Source organism: Engystomops pustulosus, chromosome 5 (genome assembly GCF_040894005.1).
Source record: "Engystomops pustulosus chromosome 5, aEngPut4.maternal, whole genome shotgun sequence".
Classification (NCBI taxonomy): domain Eukaryota; kingdom Metazoa; phylum Chordata; class Amphibia; order Anura; family Leptodactylidae; genus Engystomops; species Engystomops pustulosus.
The window spans coordinates 86,405,328-86,428,432 of record NC_092415.1 but is presented as its reverse complement, the minus strand read 5'-3'; the positions used below and the strand labels follow the sequence as shown (position 1 = coordinate 86,428,432).

Below are 23,105 nucleotides of genomic sequence, written 5' to 3'. Positions count from 1 at the left end.
ATTTACTGCTGGCTTTCTACAATGCAGTAATACAGAACAGATTCTTCAGAATTTCACATGGAATAAATTATTTACTATAAGCAAAATGTAAAGGAAGGTGACAAATCTTTTTTATATAACCTTTTAGAACCAGCATCACAAATTCTGGTGTCTGATTGGTTAGCAATGTGTCCTTACAAAGAAACCATGACTAAATAAACTGCCATTATGTGCTTATGTATATTATTATTGATATACCTGTCTATAATACATATATACAGCCATGTTAATGATATTATCACTATTTAGAGAGTCTGAAGCACTATTTTACTTTTTGATACAATTTTAATGAGAAACAAAAACTCAGATTTTAAAATTAATGAGGGTCCACTATGTAAATCATGCCGTTGCTCCATTATTCACTATATAAAGGGCACTACATATTTATTATATTATAAATGATGTGAACATGCTGTGAAAAATTTACTGCCCTTTCTTGCAGTTTTTAGAACACTTATCATGTAGTCACTAGGTGTACAGCTATTTCATCTTTGAGTTTAAAATATAGCATTCTTTCAAAATTAATGTGATTCAATTTTTATGCTTTAAGGAAGAAGAAGAAAAGTGCTTGATTTTATTTTTTTATTTAAGGCCTCTTTAATACTTCAGAAGGGAAAGTCTCCTAGAATGGACCAGTTCTAAAATGTATGGAGAATGGGATTCATATGCTTGTCACTATTAGTCATGCCCACATTTCCTTTCCCAGAAGTGCTTTCTGCAAACTACATATATCAGAAATTGATTAACATGACCTGAGGTATTCATTTTTGAAAGATGATGAGACCGCCACTTCCTAAGAGGTTATTTTCTGTAAGTCAGCATCTGTCTGAGAATGGAAATGATTTTAATAAGTGCCAAATACACTGTGTTTTTATAGAATTGGAGCAGAAACTTTGTAGGAACTGTAGCTCAGAGGGAGGAATGGAAAGATTTTAGACAGAAAGTAAGTAGGCAACAAGGCAGAAGCAGAACACAAACAAATTAACAAAACAAATGCTTCTTAAGATCAGCTAAAGACTTTTTGTGTCAGGTAGATTGGCAGAGATAGTTTTAAATTAGGAGTGTGATCAAGCTGGCCTTATGACTGGTAAAGCCACAAAATATTAGAAAAGTTTCCCTAAATTCACCAAAAGTGAGAGTAATGAAAGAGTAATGTTGCCACTTGTTGCACCCAATCCATATAGTTGTGAAATATAGGACACTTTATAGTAATATGACTTTGATGAAAGGTTTAGAAGAATGATTTCAGTCTTATACAATAAGATTATGGATAATGTAGAAAGTTGAGAGGCAAAAAAACTTATGGAAGAGGAATGGTCTTCCATAAGCTGGATCCCTTCCCCCTACTGCACCCACCCTAGGCCTATCCCTGTCCGCTTGATTTTGTGTTGTACATCTAATTTCTATGTAATTCTTTGATTGTTTTTCAAGTAGCTTTGAAAAAACCATCATAAATGAAATCAGATACGGTTACTAGTTTAATGGCAGCTTCTGTTTAGTCAGTAATAAATCTGCATTCAATTACAGCATTGTCATAATGTCTATAATACAGTCTTGTGGGAACTTTCTCCCCAGTTATGCTTCTACAGGAATGTGGCATAAATGAGTCTCAACAATGAACCAAACATGCTTATTCTTTCTTATCTTTGTATAAGCTTCATTCATTATGGGGTACGGCCTTATAACTTTATTAATTCCATCCTTATGTCTTGAAAGTAAATCAAGTTTTGCTCTTCTAAAACTGTTACTAAATGAAAGGGCGCATGAAGAAACTATAGAAGTCTGAGATATAAAGAATGATAAAATTAGAGTGAATGTCACAAGTAATATTTGAACCTATGACAGAAATGCATTTTTAGCTTTCTTTGATGTGTGTGGCTCTGTACTTTAATAATTTTAGAGCTGGATAGATGCGGATGAAGCTCTCATCTTGCATTAATTACTGAATAACATTTTCCTCTTTACATTGATAGCTGCTGCCCACTGAAAAGAAAATAAAGTCTGGAATGACTTTGCTCTTTGAACTGTACCTGCTTCGTGGAAAAGAGACTTACATTGATCGAGCAGTGGGATGGGGGATCTTCCCGCTCTGTGATAACAACTTGAATATCCTAGAAGGGAAATTCAGGTGCCCGTTTTTAAGAGGACATTATGAATCCAGGATTGATCGCTTCACCAAAATTGAGGATCTCATCATGGCTGATTTGGATAACTGGCTGTGTAATTTATATTTTCAGGTAATCATACTTTATAGACTAATGTGCAATTAGTTCGATTATACAAACATAGAAACGAATTGAGCCAACTTTACACCAATATTTGCATATGAAAATTTACTTTACACGATGCAATTCATTAAATATTACATTTTATATTAGTAAGAATATATAAGAGAGGAAGAGTGCTCTAGACAAGCAGAAAGGCAATTAGTGGGCAAATAACATATGTCTTACCAGAGAAAGCTGCCATAGTTGTTATCTTTATAGAGCATGGGGATATAACACAATCTACTCTCCCAGCTCAACACTCAACAAGGTCTTCATTGTAGCCCTATTCTAAGAATATAAAAGTAATGAACATATTTCACAATCTGATAATCATATATTATATTTATTGCCTACAAAAATAAAGAATAAATAATATTTTCTTATTCTATTTGATCACATTTTATATCTACTTTAGGTTATAAAACTTCCATTGTATACAAATGAACAGCCTGAATATGACACATTTGTCCAGCTACCTCAAGAATTTCTTACATATTCCAACTATGATAATAAGAATAGAGGGACACAGGAAGACCTGCAAAATCCATCAAGACGAAGTGATTGTAAAAAGTCAATCCAAAGCCAGAATGCACAATCACGTTTATTTTTCACTTATTCTCATGGTACAGTATTCTAGAATGGCTTATAAGTAGAAGTCCATGTTAATAGAATATCTATAGCCATAAAATGTAAACCAGCTAATTTATTTAATTTATATTTCACCTTTTTTTACAATGCTTTTTATTTTTAACCCATGTAACAAACAGCCCAGAAGAAATCAACATGTCATTGATAACAGATTTGTCTTTCTGTTATTCCATTGGTTCTTCAAGAAGACTCCTCATCTTACATGTATTCCTGGTTTATTGATAATTTTGGAGTATTTTCTTCTTGGATTTCTATATTGTACCATTCCTCTTATGACATGTCCATTTGGTATCATTTATTGCTCTTGTGAAATACTTCCTGTGCTACAATTCTCTATATTTTCTTTTTATATTTATGAAGATATCCCATATGGATTTTTCAATTGTTTGTGGAATATCTGCAGTGTATTATAGGATCAAATATAAATATCAAGTATAAATAGGATCAAGTACAAATATCATCCAAATGCTCCAAAGGAGTAAGTTGCGTTGTGCTGTAGATTTATACCACAGACTTTACCATATACGATAGGTTGAATTCAATATTTATTTGCAACTTTGCTTCACAATCCATTCACAATTGCTGCCACATCCATGTAGCAGTAAATATGTCCCTTGTAGACATTCCCTTAAAGCCATAGATATAATAGCTCATAACAGTCTCCAATTAACTCCATAGCTTTTTATTCTGCCTTTTACTTTAGGTTAACATTTGCTTCCTTTACCTTTGATCAGTGTTATTGCCTTTCAATTATCACCTTTTAGTGAGACCATAAGGTGGTCGCAAAAAGATTTATAAGCATCTATATTCCCAAGTTAAAAAAAAAATAATTGCTAATTTTCTCTAATGTCTACCATGTACATTTTACCAAAATATAGTCAAGTGACTACCGCAGTAATTTGCTGCAGTGTTCTTAATAAAACATTTGGATGCCTGCCCTATATAATGACATCCTGGCTGGAAGTGAACATTCACTTTGAAGATGCTTTATGCATGTCATGAGTGCTGGGCAAATTGTTTGAGATTAACTGTGCAAGGTCAATTAACATAAAGCATATGCAATTTTCTTATTGAACAATTTTAACAACAATGTATATATATCTTGTATAAAATGATTCAACCTCTCCATGTATTAGTTTCATTAGGTTTCTAAATATATTTTGACAGCAGCTTAATATCCCCCATGTGTTTGTTTTGTAATATATAAGCAAAAGCTATGCCGATTTTACCAATGATATGTAGCTGAGAGATTTAATAATGGGTAAACAAACACAACATGTGGTAATCCATTTCAAATTAAAAGTTTATTAAATGCTTGCTTGATGACTTTCCGGCTATTTACAATTAGAGGAGGGAACCCTGAGGGAGTTGAAGACACAGTTGAAATCATTGCTTCAGCAGTTCAATGAAAAAAAAATGTTTCTGTTGCTTTCAAAATTACATATAGAGTACAGTATCTTAGGAGGCCATAAAAGGATCTAGCTCTCGTACTTACTGTAATCATTGTATCAGAGACATTAACAGAAGAGAAAATATTGCATTATACTAAAATACATGCATTATTAGTGAGAATGTAAAAATTATATTGGTATATTACATATTGTTATCTTGAACTCAAAGGCAAAGTATTATGTTCCTTAAAAAAGGTGCCCTGTGCCATGTATTTTGGCCGTGAACCTAGCCATTTTCCTTTGCCGTTAAATTGCAGCCTCATTGAGTTCTATTGGTCTTGACTGCTACCATGCTGACCGGCACCACGAATTACAGACCACATTCTATTTCTGGCCATAATTTTCTATTGATATCAATGATTTCAGACTGTAAACACAGAATCACATTCCCCTGCTTGTGGCCCCCAATATGCAAATTTTGTACCGTATGCCAGTATTAATTTTCTGTCAATCATGCAAATTAGTAAAAAGTTTTATAGTGTTTGGGTTGGAAGGTGAAGGATAAACAAGGTAGATAAATTTATTATAACTTGCAATGAAAGTGTAATTCATAGAGTAAATCTATTTCAGCTTCTAGTTGGCATACTGTAATTTTCACTCTCTTTTAGTAGCATTCCCATGGCAGCTGGACTTGGAATAGTGGCCACCTACATCAATTCCTCATTTCCTGTCCAATATTCACATATTCTACTGAAAAGTTGAAAAGTAGAATATGATATAATCCAAATGGTTGCTCTGGTATTGTAACCTAGTGATACCCCTATATTATATACACATCTGTGCCAAATTAAAATTAAACTTTTATTATGTAACAAAGTAAAATCAGTGATATTGGGACTATCTTTCAAAAATGTCTGAGATATCTCACAGGGATTATTAAATACACAAGTTGGTACCTGGGATAAAGGAGTGGGAGGAGAGGAGGGGGGCTTAGTATATGGAACGGTTCCTGTGACTCAGATATGAGTATCTAAAATGATTGGCTACCCAATGTAATGATACTTCTTATTTAGATCTGGCTATCTAGTGAGATACTGCTGCAAAGGTTCTTCAGAGTAAGTTAATAGTAGTTCATAGTTCATGATGATAGAGTCAGCAATACTGCCTGACCAGGAAACTGTTACACTCCAATTTTTCTCACAATTTCCAGTCTGTTGCTCACTAACAGACTCTCCTAGCAGGTTTTGCCTCTAGCAGGCATCAGCAGGGGTCATGGTCTATTTGTAAAAACTACAATATATGACAAATATGAATTTAATAACAATATAATTAGGAGGTGTAGGGCAAAGAAAATATTGGACTAAAAAGTTACTCCAACCTTCATAAAGTTTTGGAACCATAGTTCTAGCACATGAAAAAACAGAAAACTGCATTAAATATTTTTGAAGCATTTGAAAGTTAGCTAATCCAATTATTCCAATTATATCCATAATCACTTGTGATCTGTTTTTGGTATGACTATGAGCTCCTCTTTGACCACGTACCCAACAAAAACATTTTCAAAATGGAGGAGCTTGTGCTTTATTGTATTTGAAGCTTGGGAATCCTAATTACAATACACAGGGGATTAAGCATTCTGAAAAGCAATTCCAGATGGGATAGCTCTTTAATTTCCAAGCATGGTTCAATATTGAAATTTGCCAAAGACTGTTTGCAACGTTTCTTGTCCTCTTATGTGTTACACTCAGTTCTAAATTAGGTTTGACAAGGCTGAAGTACCTGGGCATGGTGCATTCAAAGTGATTCTGCTTGACAAGTTTCTTAGTGCTCTTTAAGTACTGAAACATGTGGAAGGAATTGTTCTTTTTACATTTCACAGCTTGTCATTTCCTTCACAGGACAACCCTTGGCCTCTCAAAAAGAACCTAATGTTCACAAGGAACTTATTCCCAGCTCTATGAGTGGTATGGGAGCACAGTTGAATGCAATGAAAGGGAAAGAAAGGAATATTCTAAAGGAATCTAAAACCAAACTACAACAGACAAGTTTGACACAAATTATACAGGTCTGGCACTTGCATTTTATCTCTTTTGTTGTACACGGTATTCTAAACATAATTGTTTTAATTTTTTTTTGGTTAAGGTGGAAGAGACATCTAAAGAAAGTACAGTGAAACATATACGAAGCAAAATATGCAAGAAAGGTAAAAATTATACAGATTAAGTATGGACTTTATTATACAAACCAAGAGGCTCCAGGCAAAAGTGGTCACTTGGGTGCAGTGTAATTAGACAACTATATGGACTAATGTATAAAATTCTTCTTGACCAGCAAGAAATTCATAGAAAAATATTTTACAGAACACTATAAATCTAAATTTTTGTACTAATAAATCATTAATCAAAACTTAATTATGGTATTTTTTGGACTATAAGACGCTTCTTACTATAGGACACACCCCAGATTTAGGCTTCCATGTGAAGATTGTCAAGATTTTTTCTTGATAAAAAGTGCGTCTTATAGTGCAAAAAATACGGTATCTGCCGAATTCCCGCCAACATGATAAGGGTTAGTAGTTGCTCTAATCTCTCCTGATTAAATTCATACAACTAGGGAGTTAATTCATTATTTATTCAAATCTGGAGGTCACATCTTGAGGTGTCTCTCTGTTGAATGTTGCATAGTACGGTGTTATATTCATGGAAGGCCTTGGCTATGGCCTTAATTTTAATCACCCTAGTTTCTTCGACTGTCTTCATTGCTGATGTATACGTAGTTGTCTTTCTATTTTGAAGCTTATTCATCAACCTACTATTCCTGTGTGATGTTTACCTCTACTTATTCCGATGGTAGCTTTGTTAATGTTCAGAACATTTTTAACTTCTTTTAGCTGAGTTCATACAAAAAAAGATGTTTTTTCTTTCAATATTCAAAAGTGTTTAATTTAGACATCCTTATGGACACTTGTGAGGTGGTTATATTGACACTGGAGCATGGGCAAAATTTGACCAAATGAAAGGAATTGTCCATATCCATTAGATAGTGTTCTCTCAAGACAACTTAGGGGCAACTTGGACAGGCCACCTATAGGAGAATACTGATTGGTAAGTAAATGAGTCACATAGAGGATACAGTGTTGCATTTAAGTTGCCTTTAATAATCAAGTGCATATCTAGAAATATGATTCATTTTCAGACTGTTGTATAACCAATAAAATATCCTCTGGTGGGTTGGGTAAAACATATATAGTTATTCAAGTAGAGCACCCTGCCATATATATGAAAGGATTCATCTTTGAAAGAAAAGTGAAAATTCATATGGATGCAAATGGAAACCCCTTTACATGCTATTGAAGGGTTGCTCCAATCAAGCCAACTTCATTAGGTATATGTGTTTCCCTTAAAATGTGTTCCCTGAATAAAACAGTTTTTGTCTACTCAAGAAGCATGGGAGAGGGAGGTGTCATCACCTCCATGCTGGGAGAGGGAGGTGCAAGAGGCATGCATAATTGGCAGCCCGCAGCTCGTCACCACTCTCCGGCTTGCTAATTATATAGCTTTTGGAATGAAAGTGCAGATAGTTTTCCTTTAAGAATCTATTCATCATGATACAGACAATATGGTATCTATCATTGAGTCATGAAAATTGCCATTTTTGTAACTGGGTATACAGATAGGATATTATGTTGTTCCCAGATACTTGGGAAATCAGCAAAAGCTGTCTGTTTGTTTCTAATGCTTACGTACCCATTGTTGGGGTGAACATGGGCAAACTGTAAAACATAAGGGGAGATTTATCTTTTCTCATTCTAGCTTTTCAGTCACTCTAGTTTCTCTTTGGCTGTTTTGGGTTTTTTTGTTTTTTTAATGTTAGTTAGAGCTTCTCGTTGTTATGATAAAATGTTTGTCTGGTGTGTTCTCTGCATTTTTTTTAAGTTGAAAAAGTAATGAAAAAGTAATAAAGCTGTTGTCCTGTTTCTTTCAGCCAAGTCCATTCAAGACTAGGCAAGCTTTTGCACATTGTTTGCAACTTTTAGGTCTCAACAACTAACTATAGTCTAAACAGCTGGATTTGTTAGGTAAATAAATGCAAATCCATTCTAAGGGTACATTCACATGGCCGCCTGGAGGAATGTATATGAGGCTGAATATATGTCGCCATAGAGGGCAATGGTGGCCCGGCGGCAGTAAACGGGTAGCAACGTTCAGCGCTGTACACAAGGAAAAGTTATAGCATGCTGTATCTTTTTCTGTGTGTGCGGCTGTGTGCCACTGTTCTCAGTGGAGAGGTCACCTCCTACAGTAGGTACTGATGACTGAATACCACATGTCATCTACCATTTGCTTTGTCAAAGTATGACATCCAGTGATACTTGTCCAGTTTTGGCTTGCATCATTTCAGCCTTTAAACTTAAAAACTTACTTTAAACATGTTGACTTAAGTATATTATCCATTTGACTATCTATCTGCAAAGAGAAAGATTACATAGTGTAAAAATACACAATCAGAACGAATAATATAAAGGTTTGCTTTCCATTAGGTTGTACAGTAAATGAAATTGCGGTATATGTAGGCTGACTTCAATGCTTGAACTGAGTCTTTGCTCATTAAAGTGTGACTGGACAAACTTGACACCTTTGACATTTTCTGAAAAGGCTAAAGAACTGCCCTGTATTCTTGATATGATTTATTATCCCTGTATACAGAAATTCACTCGATTTGCTATGACTCTTGCCATATAAACTTTTTCGAAGACTCGTTTTTTGATGGAAAGGCAATTTTCTACTTTTCAAGTCATTTTAACAAAGAATTGCAACTGCACCGCCGTCAGTTTTACAGATCATGTTTTCTATTCTTGTGCTCATGAGTAAAAATGATGAATCATTTGTTGCAGATTGCTACAATTAAAAAAGAAAGCCGTCGACTTTTCTGCGTTTCTGATTGCTATTCGCTATTAAAATATTCTAGGAATAACTGATAGGTTTAATTCCTGAAGCAAAAGAAAAATTATATCATCTATGGATTTTTCATATTTATTGTATCACTTTATTATATCACTCTGCCTGACTGAAGGAAGAAAAGAGAATACTTTCATATTGCAAGCTTTACATGGATCAGGCTGAGGTTTACTTAATTAGAACCTCCAGGCAATAAAGGAACCCTTTTTTAAATTCTGTGAATCTTAATATGCTAAATAATGCAAAGCTTCAACTCTTGAAGCATGAGACACACATCTGGCAGCTTAACATTTAAATTACAGAATAAAAAACACCAGTGTTCGTTCTCATGCAAAAATGGCATTTGGATTTAAAACAAAATGAACTTTATTTGTATATTTTCATTTTTGTGTAAAAAAATAGAATGTTAGAATGGAATCTTTGTTTGCGCCTCTTGCTTTAATCCTATATTTCTTAGCATTAGCGCCTCTTGTGTAATCCTATTTTTTTCTAGTATTATGTTATTGAAATTATATTTTGTACTATTGCATTTAAAATAATTGAATATATATTTATGTTTTAGTAGTTTAAACCTTTATTGGATCACTTGAAAGACCAGGCTTCCCTTCAGCCAGATATACAAATACATGTAGCTTCTAGGCATATACTTACATACATTTGCCAGTAATAATTAAAATCTCCATAATACAGCTAAAATTAAATATGGGAATAATAGATTTTTGTTGTTAATACTGTCCCTTATGGTGTCTGAGTAGAGATGAGCGCACACAAACATCCCATTCGGGTTCAGGTGCACCTTGCATGACCTGGACATATTGCGAGATTGGATGCTGAGCAGGCATTCTGGCAAATTAATGTCCTCAGCTACCAGCCAAGCTGTGATTGGCCAAAGGAAAAAGGGCTAGTTTATAGGGGCGTTTATATGCCGTATATGCTGTTCTGTAGCCATGCCAGCAATATGTCTGGGTTGCTTGGTGCGCACACGAACCTCAAGCCCGAATGGAAAGTTCTGGTCTGCTCATCTCTAGCAATGATAAAAATTTGATGCATGCATGCACCATCAGTGAAAAATAGAATACTAAAGTTGGGGGTCATTTAATTTAGTTTTTTCTTTTATTCTCTTATACTTGTGACTTGTTTGGGCCCATTTTCAGATTTTCACAATAAATTGGGACTTTATCACCCTTCAGCAAAGTTGAACAAAACTTAGTATTTCATTGATGTGCCTGATTAGTTAGCACTAGGGAGATAAAGGAATGTAATTGTCTTATTTTTGTGTTCTTTTAATCCTGCAAATTGCTAATAAAATTGATTGAGATTACTTACCTAGTCGCATGTATAGATTTCTTTCTTTTTTTTCAGTTTTTCTTTTGAACCAGCTACAGAGGTTTGAAACTGTATTTGCCCCCCTTCCTGCCACTTTGGCAGATTTTGCCGTTACTTGTAGCTTTTGTATTTTGGTTAGAATGGCCCAGATTTATAATTGTGTCGGTGCCAGTTTTTTGTCCACGTTTCCATGAAAAAAATGTGTCTTTGAAGCTTACATATGTATTTTTGTATTCATGTGGCACAATTTGCTTGTATTTAAAACTGTGCACCTAAAGGGGCGTGGTGATGTGTGTTCCTAGTTCACACCACATTTATTACTGAGATAGATAAAAATTATTAACAAAATAATTTTGTAACAGCATGAAGCAAAGTGCACCAAGAAAAATAAGTGTAACTGTGTGTAGATCCTGAAAACTGATCAACTAAGTGTGTGCACTACTATTAGATAATGTGGAGCAAAGAAAGTGCACACTAAAACTAGACAGATTGCATTGCTTTTTTACATAGGACAGTGTTTTTAAATATGCTTAGTAAAGCAGTTAAAGTTTTCACCACAGTGCTGGGACAACTTTCTTTGATGTTGATTTCACAACCACATTTCATAATGCATGGAGGAAAAGTTTGACACATGGAGAGGGTACACATTTTTTAAATAAGTGGTTGGGCAAAGCTTAGCTGTTTGCACTTGGAAGAAAAACTGCCAATGAGTCTTTTAGAATGCTCTGGAGGATTTTTGGCCCACTCATCTTTGGAGGGTTTCTGAGAATTAACAACACATGCAACACCGTCTAAATCTGATTAAGGTCAGGACTTTAAATGCACAGGCCCAGACCACCACAATAACACTGCCATGTTTTACTGTTATGATATCCCTTTTCTAAAATGCAGTGTTGCTTCTATGCCAGAAGTAATGGGACTTACACCTTCCAAATAATTAAACTTTTGTCTTGTCAGTCCAAAGAGTCTTCTCCCAAAAGTGTTGGTGATCAACAAGATGTTTTCTGGTAAAACTGAAACAAGGCTTTGTGGGAGGTTTTGGCTCAGCAATGGTTTTAGTCTTGGAATTCTACCATGCAGGCCATTTTTACCCAGTCTCTTTATTATGATAGAGTCATGAACACTGGCCTTAACTGAGGCAAGTGATGCCTGCAGTTCTTTGGATGTTGTTTTTGGAGGTGTTTTGTGACCTCTTAGTTGTCTTTGCTGTGCTTTTGGGCTGATTTTGCATAGATGGACCCTCCTGATGTGAGAAGACATGACAAGATGTAAGAAAACATAGTTAATAGCTCCTAAATGTCCAAATTGCCACAGAATATGTCGATGGTATTGAGACATTACGAAAAGATGTAAATTTGGTAATACTGTGATCATACTGTTCCTAAAAAGAACAATGAGGTGTCCTCTTGACCACACATTGAAAGCCCTACAAATAAAGTCCATCAGAATATGGCGCAACTGTTTTTTTTGCCAAACACACCTTTGGAATTTTTTTCTGGCTTCCAGTACATGGCACAGAATATGAAATGATGACACTAGAAATTAAAATGTATCTTGCATATAATAAGCCAACATATAGCTTTGTAAATGAAAAAATCTAAAAGTTATGGCTTGTGGAAGGAGATGAGAAAGACAGAAACACACATGTATCACGCACATGTATGCACAAATGTGCACATACCTTTGTATTGACTTTGTGCTACTGGCTTTATTTTTTACTTTTTCTTCTTTTCTGCTGGTCAGATGTATCTTAGAAGTTTTGCCCTTTTAATGCATCTGAGTTTAGGTCTTAAGTGAATTAGTTCCCCAAAAGCCGCGAACAGCTCTAAGCTATTTACTCTAGCCTAGCAAGAGCAGTTAGTATTTGTGCCAAATTTGTGTCATTTTTGCAACTTTTGTTCAAAAAGCCACAAATTTCACATCAGCAGTAGAGTGATAAGTCAGGAAACACTACAGAAAACTACATCCTGGTGGACTTCTGCACAAAACCAGAAGAACAAGCCAAACAAAGGTACATGTGCCCCAAGACTCATGGTAGTATGGGGTCCTGTTTTTCAGTAAAATATTACACTTTGATTTGTATTTATTCTTTAGTTAAGGTTAAAGTTCATTACAAAAATTTGTTACAAAACTTAGTAAACAAAGCAAAAGTCATCATTAAGATCAGTGTTTTAGTGTGCATTTACTACCAATATATACACGTCCACTGGTCTTTTATTTGCTTTAAATATATTGTATTACAAGCAAGCCATTGTTTTATTATATAGGTTTCACAAACTAAATCTTAAACTTAAAGTAATATTTGCAATATTTTGAATTCTTAACATTTTTAAAGGAATCCATAACTTACACCTTCATTTCAAAAGTGCCAAAAAAACAAACAGGGAAATGACTAAACTTTATAAAAAATAAGTATTGTTGCTGTGCTCAAACCAGAGGTTGTACTGTTAAAACACCTGAAACTATAAACTTACTCTTTGTAGTGAAAAAAACACAAAAAGATGTCACTAAATAGTGATTGAGACTAGCAGTGTCCTAACAGTACAGGGTGTGTCAAAGACAGCATTAAATCAACATGACACAAATTGGAAACTCCCGTGATAAAATACAAAACAAGCATGTACAGGTATGAGATGTAGACCAGATGTTAGCATTTTACTGAATGTACAGCTTGTAGTAAATCTTGATTCCTACCCTTCTGTTTCTTGCTCACACAGGGTATTTGATAGAATTGTTAATTAGAAATAGTGTAACCATCACAGAAGAAGGAGTGATGTGTCTTTTAGAATTGTGATTTATTTTATAAAGTATCTTTAATTTATGTTGTTTTGTTAGTTAAAGGGGTTCATTCTAAAACAACATTTGTATCAAAACCAGGAGGTAGTAGAGGCCTAAATGGACCTCCTGTAGCACTTTCTTGCATGGCCTGGCACCAGGCCATGGCTTTTTGCAGACATCCATGAAGGGCATCAGACATTCATGAATGGCACCGTCCTCCTTCGGTACTTTTTGACAGAAATTTCCTGGCAGAAGTTCTGTTGTGACTGGGGTCTGGCGCCAGGCCATGCTGGAAAAGGATCAAGGAGGTCATATAGGGCTAACACGCCCTCATAGCCTCACCTTACTGAGCTCCTGGAGTCCTTCCCAACATTGCCTATCGGCCTACTATCAGTCAGACATGGCTTGCACAACCTCCTGGTCTTGACGCAGAGCCCCAAACTTGTCCAATTTCTCTCTCCAACTCCAGGGCTTCTTGTTTAGACTGCTAGATAGTGGTGGCCAAATCTGACCTCCTTGAGGAAAGGAATACACATTCCAAAGAATTGTCAACCTAGTGGTCTGCCTCTTTTTGGGACTATTCATACTTTGCCATTTTTAATTATCTCCTGTCTTGCAGATAGTGGATAAATGTACAAATGTTTTTTTTCTAGAATTGATAGAGCATGTGATAATAGTACACTTTTAAACATACTTCATTAAGGAAAGCAGCTTCTTTTTGCCATGTTTATGCTTGTTTGCATCTAGTGAGCATCTGTCCATCTGATAAAAAAGTGAACTCTTTCCACACCTAGAGCGTATTTCCCTTTATGATTCAGCTCACTGAAGTGATTAGACTGTCCCCATTATCAGGTTCTCATCTGATCAGTTGTCAGTGGTGCCAAAACTGTTTTAGAGAACACTTGATCCCAACTGCCCACTGATATAAGATGTCAGCAGACGTGGGTCTCGAGTCTGTAGAGGTGTCTTTCAACATTTCTGCAGTTTTCTTCTATTTGTGGGAGTAGGTCCATGTCAGACACAGCTGAAGACCCTAGGTAGATGGCAGAAGCAGTTTATTACTGATTCAGCCTCCTCCTTTCTTTACTGCATAGCGCTGAAGCCGCCATGCAGAGGTCATGTGATCACTAGGTCTGTAAGGGTTAGTCAGAGCTGTACAGCTCTGATCAGGCATTTCTCCCCACAGAGGGCTGTATTACTAATAAATAACAAAAAAACTATCTTTTTCTTCAGTTTTTGTAACTTTAACCTGCCCAAACAAATATAAATAAGTTTCTTTAACATTTTTTTTATTTTTACCTATTCCTATGTGATAAAAATATTTAAGGTATTACACAAAAAAGGAAGTTATGGCCCTTAAACCAATAAGTAGAAAATTCGCTAAAAATGCCCTGGTCATTAATGCCAGGAAAAGAAGCGTACAGGATTATATTACTTTACAAAGTTTATGATAGTTATCTGCACTTTGAAATTATTACAAAATGTATTACCACTTCAAAATTTTTTTGAAAATGTAGTTATGTTTGAAAGCTTTCTGAGATCCATCCACTTCATACAGATAAGGACAGGATCTTTAATCCTTACCATACCTAGAGCATATTTCCCTATTGCTCTGTAAGCAGATTAGACTACAGTCTATCACAAGTCACCTTATTATCCTCTCCACAGTGAGTGCTATCTAAAGTGTATACCCAGTTTTACTCTGTAGTGAGTTGTGTTCAATTTAACACAAGTTGGACTCAATTTTACCCCAAAGGTCAGTCATATATGTTTTTCTTTTTGATTAGACTATCACATTTTAAAAAAAAACATTGACCTTTACAGAGCTGCCTAGTTCTTATCTTTAGTTCTTTTACTGTATTTCTAAATGTAGGATATTTGTAACGTCCATGCCAAAACGTTGCACTATCCGCAGTTGGCAGAATAGGTGGTGTTAATTTGTGTATGAACTGTGGCTTGGATTTATTGAGCCACACCCTGCTCCTTGCATTTCAGCCCTGCCCAGCAAGGGTTATAGCCTGATTGACAGTTCCTCCAGTGTGCTGCTGGAGGCGTGTCTGGGAACTACCTTATATACCGGCCTACTCCCATTAGACCTTGCTGGTTAAACTGCTATCTTACTGTGTTCACTAGCTTCTCTTGCATTCTCTATTTCTGGTTACTGATTTCTTGCCTGTGTCTCGACTACTGTATTTGGATTATGATTTGGTTATTGTTATTCCCCGCTGTTGCTGAATCGGATTGTATACCTTGCCTTATTGTGTTTGTTTGTCTGTATTGTTACATGCTCACTCCTTATCTAGAGAGGGAATGTCGCCCAGTTATTGGCCTCCATTTAGGGGGGATCCAATAAGTAGGTAGGGACAGATTGGGGGCCTCAGTGCCAGGGCTCATTGTCCTTGTCTGTGTCCTACCATTACAGCATTCTACATAAAGCTACAAAGTAACTTACACAATAAACAATTTTTAAACTGGCAGATTCAAAGACAAATCCTGTTTTATTTATAGTTGTCATATACACCAACAACTTGAACATGAGTGAGATAACACTCAAAGAGATATGCAAGTAACAAAGAAATACTTTATTAAGAATATGCAAAATAAATAAATATACAATAAAGGCAATCACAGGACAGACAACAATGAATTAAAACTATGCATGGCAAAATAAATGGCTAGACATGAGCCACAAGGTAGGTGAAAGAGTCATACAGGATACCTTAAAACATCATAGCACTGTGATGCAAGACTAAAAGGCATTAGACAGCAAGCATGCAAAAACTGAAACCATGACAATCAATAAATACGTGTTTCGCAAAAAGTGCTTTATCAAGGGGAGTGCAGGGGAAAGGAACTTGGGCTTATTTAAATAGCTAGAAGACCAATCACAGGGGATAAGAGGTGTATACACATGTGGATCAAATAGCTTATTAATACCCAATGGTACCTGACCAGTGGAGTGTCGACACACGCGATCCAGAGTGACGTGTCGCCGGCTACGGCACGTCAGGACACCGCGCATGCGCGGAGGTCCGAGATCTCGTGGGATCACGCACTCAATGATGTGTGTGTGTGCCTGCACCGGAAAGCAGAGTGTCGCCGGGACGAGCGGCCCGCGACATGCTATTGGTTAGAATAACTGGCGAGGATCTAAAAGAGCATAATGCGGGATCACGCATTAACTAGTAAATGTGTGTGCCTGCGCTGGAAAACAAAGTGTGTCGCTGGATCAGGCAATCCGAGCGACAGTAGTCTTTGAAATAACTGGTAAGGATATGAAAGTGCAGAGTGCAACATCCATAACAGTCCGAGGGATATAAAGTGCATAAGACATAATTGCAAAATTGACCTAAAAATTACAGAGGCAGAGACAGGGTCCAAAGACAAATTCTTAAAATATAGATACATGTGAAAGGATGCAAAAAGTGAACACACAGTGCAGTGCAAACCCCAGTGAAACACTCGTGAAGGGTGGGATAAAAAAGGGGGTAGGGGGACTGAAAGGTATGGATGAGGGGGCCCCTTTGGACCCTGTCTCTGCCTTAGGTGCAGTTTTGATGTATACACTGCATTGATTATTTACTGCGATGTATCACACATTTTAGGCTTGTACTTTATCTTTTTATTGTGTTTTTATATGCCTTCACCTTATACATAATTGGTGGATCCATCATACTATGCACTTTACGACCATACCTCTGTAATTTGCAATTATGTCTTATGCACTTTATATCCCTCGGACTATTATGGATGTTGTACTATGCACTTTCATATCCTTACCAGTTATTTCAAAGACTACTGTCGCTCAGATTGCCTTATCCAGCGACACACTTTGTTTTCCAGCGCAGGGGCACACATTTACTAGTTAATGCATGATCCTGCATTATGGTCTTTTAGATCCTCGCCGGGTATTCTAACCAATAGCATGTCGCGGGCTGCTCGTCCCGGCAACACTATGCTTTCCGGTGCAGGCGCACACACACATCATTGAGTGCGTGATCCCGCATGCACTTTTTGCGAAACACGTGTCGGGGTATCTCTATGTGTGGTCTCTGTTGGTATGGTATTTATTGATTGTCATGGTTTCAGTTTTTGCATGCTTGCTGTCTAATGCCTTTTAGTCTTGCATCACAGTGCTATGATGTTTGAAGGTATTCTGTATGACTCTTTCACCTACCTTGTGGCTCATGTCTAGCCATTTGTTTTGCCATGCATAGTTTTAATTCATTGTTGTCTGTCCTGTGATTGCCTTTATTGTATATTTATTTATTTTGCATATTCTTAATAAAGTATTTCCTTGTTACTTGCATATCTCTTTGAGTGTTATCTCACTCATGTTCAAGTTGTTGGTGTATATCTAATGCCTGATTGTTTGGGCCCCTTTTGAACAGTCATTAAGTGACCCAGTTTGTAAAAGCAATGATTGCAGAAAATAGAGTGTTTTTATTCTCCTTCTTCAAGTGTGTGCAGTCATCATGCAAATATAATTTCTTCACATAACAAATTAAATCCATTGCCACATGCAAAACAAAGTAGTCCCCAAATATATGTTTTCTTCTGACAGTAAGATATTTTGACAAGCCTTTTTCTAGTGTTCTGCATGCATTATTAAAACTGTTAATATTGAGATTATTTTTCTGACATACCTACAAAGTGTTCTAGGGCATGTTTAATCAGTTATTAGATTTAAGAATCCTACATAAATCGGCTTAATGTAATAAGAAGAAATAAAATTGTAATCAGGAATACAAGCTAATAAAGATTTCCTCAAAGTTTGGAATTGTTTATGAAGAATTATCTATACTTTCTTTACTTTGCATACTTCTTAAATAATTTGCATTATTCATAATATGTTTATATTTAAACACTTCTAAGAGCACCTTTTATGAATTACAAACCATACGGTATGTCATTGCCGGTTATTCCAGATTCATTAAATTTGACCTGTTTTCATGTTCATACTCATTTAGACTAATTACTCTTCAAATAATAGTTCATTAGTCCATTTTCACATAGCCCTAGCATAGCTACATTTTAGCTTGTCAACATTTGTGCATTTTATATAATAGATTTTAATGTATGGTTGTGTAAAACTGGCCTAAGATTAACTTCAGTTAGCTATGGTAAAAAGCAACACAAGTGTTTCACTACTGACGCATTTTAAATCATACTAATTCTTACTCATATGTGTAAGAATCAGTGTGATTGAAAACGTATCAACCAGTGTATTTGACTTCTGTTGCTTTTAAACATTAAGAATAAAGTTCACACTTTTTAACTAGTATTCAAGTTTGGCCGTTTGCTGGAATTCTTCCATCTTCCAGTGGACTCTTCCATCTGGACCTTTATGGTATTACATTCTTTAGTCACTATATCTCCATTGGGCTAAATTAAATTTAATACTGAGATTTTAAAACTTTTTCATTGCTTTTGTGTCAGTCAGTGTAATCTCTTTGAATTTTACATAGTAGAAAAAAAACACTTAAACATACAATATGTATAATCTTCAAAACTTTTTATGCTCGACATGTACAGGATTATTACTTACTATTATTTTGTTAAATGGTGAAGTGCGATGTCAATGAACAAATTCAATATTCACCCAAAGCAAAACAAGGCAAAAGAAAAAACACAATAAAATGCTACAAAACAACATTCATTTATGCAGCTTTGCACTTTGTGAACTCTTGCCATGAGATTTTAATATATTAACAGAATTCTTAGCTTTTATGTGCTTCTTTCTAGGGCAGCTTATGATGCTATTTTTATTATTTTTATGCCTTGACAGGAGTTCCTCGTAATAAAATAGTTCCACTCATGGATAAGCAAACCAGTGCCCTTACATCGAAAGAAGACTTTGATATAGACAAAAAGGTAACAATAACACTTAACGCATCATACTGTGTACAACAATCTCTTTCATACACTACAACAAAAATTTCTAACATGCATTTCCTGGCAGTTGGTATTTTGGGCTTCAAAGGTAGTTTTGATGTGCTTGACAAGTCAAAGCAACTGACATTTTGTGAGATCAGCAATACTGCTAAACCTTTTATTGCTCCGAACACGCCTTTTCTGTAGCTGCTGAACACTTCAGCTAAATTAATCAAAGTCCATACCTTTCTGACAGGCTTTGAAGTGGTAATTGGATAATTATTTTCTTTGCTGATTTGGCTCTGCTGTTACAGTTTAGAGGCTATACATATAACCTCAACCTGTTCTGATAACAAACTTAAAGAATGTGGAAAATCAATGACCTTAGCTACCACCTATGTTCCATTTTATTTAGAACACAGTAGAAACTGAAGAGTTAAAAAATTTCAACAATTTATGGAAGCAGAGATACACTAGTTGATTTATGTTCTCTTCTCTGCACAGTGCTTTTCCTGATTCTTTCTTTTTATGTATTTTTCAGTTTATCTGTTTTCACATTTGTGGGACCATTTAAGGCTGTTTTTACATTAGATATTTTTATTTCAGATACATTTATTCTTTTATTGGATACTTCATATTAACTATTTAGTAAGTCTTTCCATTCAGATTTCTGAATAAATATAATTTTGCCTATTGAAGATGCCTCTTTCTGAATACTTATTTTTTCTTCTCATGAAGTACATAGTTGTTCTGACCTACATAATATTCTTTTATTTCTTTTGGTGATTATTGCTTCAAAATACACCCTTCTTTTCATAAATGTTTCCTAATGATGTAAAATAAATAGAAATATTGTTATTTATACATAGGGTTGAACAAACCCACTTAATTTTGGCCATACCTGAACTTAAAATACCTGTTTTTGCCCAAATTCTGGTTCCGTAGCCACTATCCATATATTTGTTCTACCTGGCAAGAAATTTCCATTTTCACTATGATGATTATAATATTACTGCTATTAAAATTACTTTAATCATCAGCTACTATAATCTTCAGCAGTATTATTATTACTATTATGTATTCCCACAATGAATTTAGTTTCATTTGTTTGTTTTTTTTTTTTCATTTTAAAGTCCTATCTTAAAGATGCCTCACCACATGGAATGTGTTGCACCAGACCCTAGGATTTATTTTATTCATTTATAATACAAATGAAAAAAGTTCCAGTTAACCCTTGATGTGTCTGTGAAGCCCTAAAGCTTGCTATGCAAATCAGCATACATGAATTAAAAGACATCTGACTTCAAGAGATACCCTTTATGAAGCCAAAATCTAATAATTTACAACATAGCTAGTCAAATACTACTGTTCCACCCATTAGCTTTTTTTACTCATTCAAACCAGATGGCGAAATGTATGACTTTTTGCCATTCATGATAACAGGGGCTGAAACTATGGGAGTTTTCTAGGCATGCTTTGTACAGGGAAGAGGGTGGAAGACATCAGGGATACCATCCTATGCTTATTGAAAACCAAATCAGTAGGGCGACCAGGATACCCAGGAGCTATCTTCTCCAATACCAGGGACCCCAAAAAATAAGACAAGCAAGTGCTTCAATCAACCGAAAATAGAACCGGAGAATAAATAATAAGTTTTTAGTAAAGTGGGGATAATTTTTATATTTTATTCTGAAGTTGGCCAACCACTATTCGATTATTACCAGATTCGATTATTAGGGGAACACACAGGGCAATCTGTCACAAAGACCGTGCATACCGAACAGTGTGTTGTTTGCCGGGTGCTCGGGTTCGGCATGTTGCGGATCGGGTTGATGGATTACTGGGAGGGGCTGGTGAGGAACCAGCGGTCATGGTCCACATTGGCACTAATGACAAAGTAACAGGTAGGTGGAAGGTCCTTAAAAATGATTTCAGAGATTTAGGCCATAAGCTCAGGGCAAGGACCTCAAAGGTAATTTTCTCCGAGATACTGCCTGTACCACGTGCCACACCAGAAAGGCAGCGGGAGATCAAGGAGGTAAATAAGTGGCTCAAAAGTTGATGTAGGAAGGAGGGGTTTGGGTTCATGGAGAACTGGGCTGACTTTTCTGTGGGCTACAGGCTCTACAGTAGGGATGGGCTGCACCTCAATGGGGAGGGGGCTGCTGTTTTAGGGGAAAAAATGGCTAGAAGGTTGGAGGAGTGTTTAAACTAGAGACCTGGGGGGAGGGCAACTACACTTGTGCAGGGCAAATAGACGGTGTACATAGAGAGCTGGGAAGAGCCATAGTCCATGGGGGAGGAAGGGGGGCTGGAATGAGATTGGGGAATAAGGACAAAAGGAATACGGACAGGGAAAACCATATAAAGTGTATGTACACAAATGCCAGAAGCCTCACAAACAAAATGGAGGAACTGGAACTCTTGATGTTGGAACGGAAATATGATATAGTGGGTATCAGCGAGACATGGCTGGACAGTAGCTATGACTGGGCTGTTACTATAGATGGTTATAGTCTTTTTAGAAAGGATCGTATAAATAAAAAAGGGGGAGGGGTTTGTTTATATGTGAATTCTTGCCTCAAGCCCGTCCTGCGAGATGACATCAGTAACGCAAATGTGGAGTCCCTATGGGTGGAGATAAGAGGAGGGAAAAAGAATAATAAAATATTACTAGGGGTTTGTTATAAGGCTCCAAATATAATGGAGGCAGCAGAGGAAATGCTGATAAGTGAAATGGATGCGGCTTCAAAGCATGGTGAAGTACTTATCATGGGGGACTTCAATTACCCAGATATTGACTGGGGGGCAGAAACCTGCAGGTCCTTCAAAGGTAGCAGGTTCTTGTCAACAACAAAAGACAATTACCTGTCGCAACTAGTCCTGGAGCCAACAAGAGGGGGGGCACTGCTGGACCTTATCCTTACCAACAGACCTGATAGGGTATCAAAACTACAGGTTGGGGGGAACCTGGGGAATAGTGATCATAATATCATTGATTTTGTATTACGCTTTACTAAGCACGTTAGTGAAGGGGCAACCAACACTCTAAACTTCAGGAGGGCAAATTTTCATCAACTAAGGGAAGAACTTAAAGGCATAGACTGGGATAATGCTCTCAAAGACAAAAGCCCCCCCCAAAAATGGGACTTTTTCTCATATATTCTGAAAAAGTCCTGTGAGAAACACATACCTTATGGGAAAAAGCATAAAAGGAACAAGAAAAAGCCTATGTGGCTAACTAGTCTTGTAAGGAAAGCAATAAGCGAGAAAGATAAAGCGTTTAAGGTGCTAAAACGTGAAGGTAGCGATGAGGCATTACAGGATTATAGAGAGAAAAAAAAATCCTGTAAAAAGCAGATAAAGGCCGCAAAAATAGAGACTGAGAGAAATATTGCCAGGGAGAGCAAAAATAATCCCAAATTATTTTTCAAGTATATAAATGATAAGAAACTAAAAACAGAGAGTGTGGGTCCCCTTAGAAATAACATGGGGGTCATGGTGGAAGGAGATGAGGAAAGGGCCAATCTACTGAATGTCGCCTTCTCAACTGTTTTTACCCAGGAAAATCCCCTGGTGGAAGACACAATGAGGAATAATGTAAATTCTTTTTATAATGTCAACAGTTTAACCCAGGAAGAGGTACGGCGCCGCCTCGCATCCACTAAGATAGATAAATCACCTGGGCCAGATGGCATACACCCCCGGGTTCTGCATGAATTATGTACGGTGATAGACAGACCGTTATTTTTAATATTTGAAGATTCACTGAGGACTGGTTATGTTCCACAGGAATGGCGCATAGCAAATGTGGTACCAATATA

The 23,105-nt window shown here is 36.2% G+C and overlaps 1 protein-coding gene across 1 annotated transcript in view; it reads left to right on the top strand.

Annotated features, from left to right (window-relative positions):
• LOC140133023 (uncharacterized) overlaps positions 1-23,105 on the top strand; it is a 137,184-nt gene that overhangs the window by 5,592 nt on the left and 108,487 nt on the right. Inside the window, exons 2-5 of the mRNA XM_072152567.1 lie at positions 2,013-2,276; positions 2,722-2,929; positions 6,244-6,548; positions 19,196-19,281. Of these exons, the coding sequence (XP_072008668.1) occupies positions 19,225-19,281 (57 nt within the window). The 5' untranslated portion in view covers positions 2,013-2,276; positions 2,722-2,929; positions 6,244-6,548; positions 19,196-19,224. The remainder of the gene's footprint in view (positions 1-2,012; positions 2,277-2,721; positions 2,930-6,243; positions 6,549-19,195; positions 19,282-23,105) is intronic.